Source organism: Malus sylvestris, chromosome 7, assembly GCF_916048215.2.
Source record: "Malus sylvestris chromosome 7, drMalSylv7.2, whole genome shotgun sequence".
Lineage (NCBI taxonomy): Eukaryota > Viridiplantae > Streptophyta > Magnoliopsida > Rosales > Rosaceae > Malus > Malus sylvestris.
In genome coordinates, this window is record NC_062266.1 from 23,347,654 (window position 1) to 23,351,553 (window position 3,900).

The 3,900-nt window shown below is 40.0% G+C and overlaps 1 protein-coding gene across 5 annotated transcripts; it reads left to right on the top strand.

The window, feature by feature from the left end:
* The first annotated feature begins 676 nt into the window (after positions 1 to 676).
* On the top strand, positions 677 to 3,498 carry LOC126629820 (transcription factor bHLH57-like). Of its 5 annotated transcripts, none has more exons than XM_050299960.1 (4): positions 677 to 770; positions 1,439 to 2,119; positions 2,303 to 2,803; positions 3,110 to 3,498. In XM_050299960.1, the coding sequence occupies exons 2-4, from the start codon at positions 1,544 to 1,546 to the stop codon at positions 3,194 to 3,196; spliced, it is 1,164 nt and encodes a 387-aa protein (XP_050155917.1). In that variant the 5' UTR covers positions 677 to 770; positions 1,439 to 1,543; the 3' UTR covers positions 3,197 to 3,498. The 5 variants fall into 5 exon arrangements, with proteins under 5 accessions (XP_050155917.1, XP_050155915.1, XP_050155916.1 ...); XM_050299958.1 differs by lacking the exon at positions 677 to 770 and adding an exon at positions 777 to 1,090; XM_050299959.1 differs by lacking the exon at positions 677 to 770 and adding an exon at positions 777 to 1,090 and having other exon boundaries at positions 1,442 to 2,119.
* The last annotated feature ends 402 nt before the right edge of the window (positions 3,499 to 3,900 follow it).

The following is a 3,900-nucleotide window of genomic DNA, read 5'->3' on the forward strand; positions in this document are numbered from 1 at the left end:
AATTGGGCTGCAGGGCTGGTTGGGTTGGGCTGCAGGGCTGGTTGGACAAGTGTGACATGGGAAATGACCCATCATCAGACAATTGATTCAATTTATTGAAGGAGAAAATTTTCATTATGACGGAAACACAGATGATATATCATATGTTTTTATGTAAGTGGTGAGAAATTTTATTTTTTAAGTTATTAACTTTTTAACACATATATTCCACCATTTATATATAGTGACAAATGATGTATCATCTCGTGTGTGTCCGTTACACTAAAAAATCTCTCCCATTAAAGGACTTTCCAAAGCTTTTCGACTGCTGTCTCCCCCTTTGCTGGTGCAGTGTGCGCTGAGAGAGAGAGAGAGAGAGAGAGAGAGAGAGAGAGAGTAGTCCCCACAACTGCCTGTCGTCGCAGCTGGACAAAACTGCTACCGCCAATAATGCTTGAGACCTTGCAAACCAGACAACCCTAGCCCCCCTCTCTCTCTTCTGCTCAGTCTCACCAACTCTCTCAGTTTCATGTACATCTAAGCATTACCAGCATATCTTCTCAATCAGTTTGAGAGTATTTCCACCCTTCATTTCTTACCTCACACCTCCCCCCTCCCCTTGTTACTTTTCACCCTCCAATTTCTTCACCTCAGCTCTTTAACCTCTCTCTCTCTCTCTCTCTCTCTCTCTCTCTCTCTCTCTCTCGGAGAAGGACTGGAAGGAGGAGGCCCATTCATTCAATCACTTGTGCAGAGTACTCTCTTTACCTGGTCTCTGATCTTCTCAATAAGTCAGTTCTTCAAGGCTAAAGCAGCTCAGCATTTAATATTATTTTATTATAAGAGCATATTTCACTCCTATCAGAAAACAAAATATATTTTGTGTTGTTCGTTTCATGGGATCTCATAATTCTTCCGCTTCTCATTGGGGCTTCTCACATTTATTGCAATTGTTCTGTTAGCATAAATGGAATGTTGGTAATATGTTTCTAGAGAGAGAAAGACACAATTTAAGGAACACCCAACAAACTGCTGCTGCTGCTCTCTCTCTCTCTCTCTCTCTGTGCAGCCTGTAATGGAGAGGCTAGTTCAAGGACCCATTAATCCCTGTGTATGTTTATATGTTGTTATTTTGCTCAATTTGTACATACCCTTTATTTTTCTTTAACCCCCTTTTCTTGCATCAAGAAATAGACTGCATTTACTCCTCTAAACAATGCTCTTTGCATTCAATACAATGTATGTTATTTTACTGGAAAAAAAACTATAAATTCCTCTTTTATATCCTTTTCTGCTTCCACTTTTATATTCCAACTTTCCCACTTCAAAGTTGTATTCTTTTGTTTAATTAGAAAAGGGTAGGTGTGAAACCCAGTAAAGTTCTTCCCTTGTTCCTCCTTTTTCTCATTCTTTATTAACATTCTTGTAAAAACTATTTCTTGGGTTATGGTGTTTGCAGCAGTCCTTTGGTGAGCATTTGGATTTTCAATTGGAGCAAAGTTTGAATTTCACCACTGAAAGCTTGAGATTTGAGGTGGAAGAAGAATCCCACCACCAGCTCTTAATGCCAAGCTTGGAGGACAGAATGCCATTTCTCCAGATGCTACAAAGTGTTAATTCCTCCACCACCACCACTACACCTTATTTTCCATTGAAAGAGCCAAGCTTTCAAACACTCTTGAAACTCCAACACTTCAAAAAGCCATGGGAGTTGGACAAAACTTACATGCCTGAAATGGAAACCACAATTCAGAGAGCTCCAGAGCTTGAGAGCTGTGTGACGCATGAAATGGTTGAGCTGCAACATTCACCTGTGAAATCAGAAGGGAAAAACTTTCATCTCCAACACTCAATTTCTGAGTGCAACCAAGGGGAAGAAAAGCCCAGCTCAGCTGCTGGGTCTCCACCCCCACCTACCTGGGTTCAGGTACACAATGGTGCTGAGGAAACCCAGCAACCCAAATCTCCTCCTGCCACCAGGGAGAGGAGAAAGCGGAAGAGAACAAGGCCAACTAAGAACAAGGAAGAAGTGGAGAGCCAGCGGATGACCCACATTGCGGTGGAGCGCAACCGTCGCCGCCAGATGAATGACCATCTCAATGTCCTCAGGTCCCTCATGCCCACTTCCTACATTCAAAGGGTAATTGATCATATTCACTCAATCTATCTTATAATTTCATGAACACGCGCTAGTGATTTTCACGCTTCCCTTTTAGCCTTCTGCAATCTTCCTACGATGGTCAAAAGTGAAGTGCCAAAATCGCCACCCTTTCGCAGTATAATTGAAATAAGGTTTTTTTATTTTTTAATTTTTTGGTTGAAGGGTGACCAAGCATCAATTGTGGGGGGTGCAATAGATTTTGTGAAGGAATTGGAGCAGCTACTTCATTCCCTTGAAGCCCAAAAAAGAAATAGAAAAACAGCTGATCAAATTCAAGGGATGAACAATAATGGTAACAACAACAGCTCTTTCAGCTCCTCACCAGCATCCTCCTCTTCTCCCTGCAGCATGGCAATGCCATCCAATGGAATGTTCATGACTCTATCCCAATGCAGAATTGGTTCTCATGATCAAGAAGGCACCACCGCCATCGCCACCGCCGCCACCGCCTTTGAGGATGAAGGCACTGCTCAGAACAAGTCTGAGGCTGCAGACATAGATGTCACTGTGATCCAATCTCATGTCAACTTAAAAGTCCAGTGCCAAAGGAGAGCTGGGCAGCTGATGAAAGCCATCCTTGCATTGGAGGATCTTAGGCTAACTGTTTTGCACCTCAACATTACATCTTCACAAGACACTGTTCTTTACTCTTTCAATCTCAAGGTATATATTAATTTTTATTTGTCCATATTTTTTTGTTCTGTCTTATCTGTTTGGTTTTCTTTCCTAGTCAAACATTCTGACTTGGATCTCAAGCTACCCTAGCTAGCTAGCAGGCCAAGCATGTACTCTACGTTTTTTTTACTGCTCTTGTCCTCCTTCTTGGGAAGGAGTTAATATTATATAACAATATAAAGGAATTTTTTTAGTGTACTTTGAGCTATTTAACGTTGAATTCTTGATCAAAGCACCATAAAATTTCCGCAGAGTATAACGCGTTTGAGGAATTTGAATTTGGTATAAATGCAGATAGAAGAAGGTTGTAATTTAGGATCAGCAGATGACATTGCAAGAGCCGTGCATCAGATATTCAGCTTCATCAATGGCAGCAGTTGATTGGTTCAGTGAGTCAAAGGCACTGACGATCCGGAAAAGTAGCTAACTTCATTTCATTTCTTAGAGAGAGAGAGAGAGAGAGAGAGAGAGGGAGAGGGAGAGAGAGGGAGTAGGCAGAAATGTAAGGTGGTCTTTCACTCTTTTGGGATATTTGGGAGATGGGGGAGCAGAAAATTTAGCACGTATGCTTTTTACGTTGCTTCCATCTCGTTGAATGTAAATTTGTGACTCGTGAGTTGTTGTGCCCACTTAGGGTGTAGTGTGTGACAAGGCAGATGATGTTTACTACTTGTTTCTTAAAATTTCGTTTTTGTTTTGTGAAAAAAAAAAGAAAAAGAAAAAAAAATCATGTTTATTTAATTAATTAGAAGAATGTGACCTATATATTTTGTGATGCTTTATTTTATTTTTGGAGAATTTTGGGGTCCACAATTCAAGGGGAAATTCGATGACAAATTTTTTAGTGTAACGTAAACAATGTCTAGCATACTAATATAATAGTAAAACTAGTTAGAATTATTTTTTAAAGTTTCCAATCAAGCGTATGATTACACTTGTTTTTCTAAATCGTGTTTCCAACACATTAAAAAATCTCTGATATTTTAGAATTTCATTTTGAATATATGAATCCCATCATTACAAACTTTGCAAAGGATGCTTCTCTTTCTCTATTTTGACTTTTGGGAGATCTGTGAGTATGTGAG

Excerpts from the sequence above, each read along its gene's own strand:
- LOC126629820 (XM_050299958.1), top strand. The coding sequence starts at position 1,055 with ATGGAGAGGCTAGTTCAAGGACCCATTAATCCCTGT. Across the intron at positions 2,120-2,302 it reads CCACTTCCTACATTCAAAGG|GGTGACCAAGCATCAATTGT; the intron begins GTAATTGATCAT and ends TTTTGGTTGAAG. Across the intron at positions 2,804-3,109 it reads TTTACTCTTTCAATCTCAAG|ATAGAAGAAGGTTGTAATTT; the intron begins GTATATATTAAT and ends GTATAAATGCAG.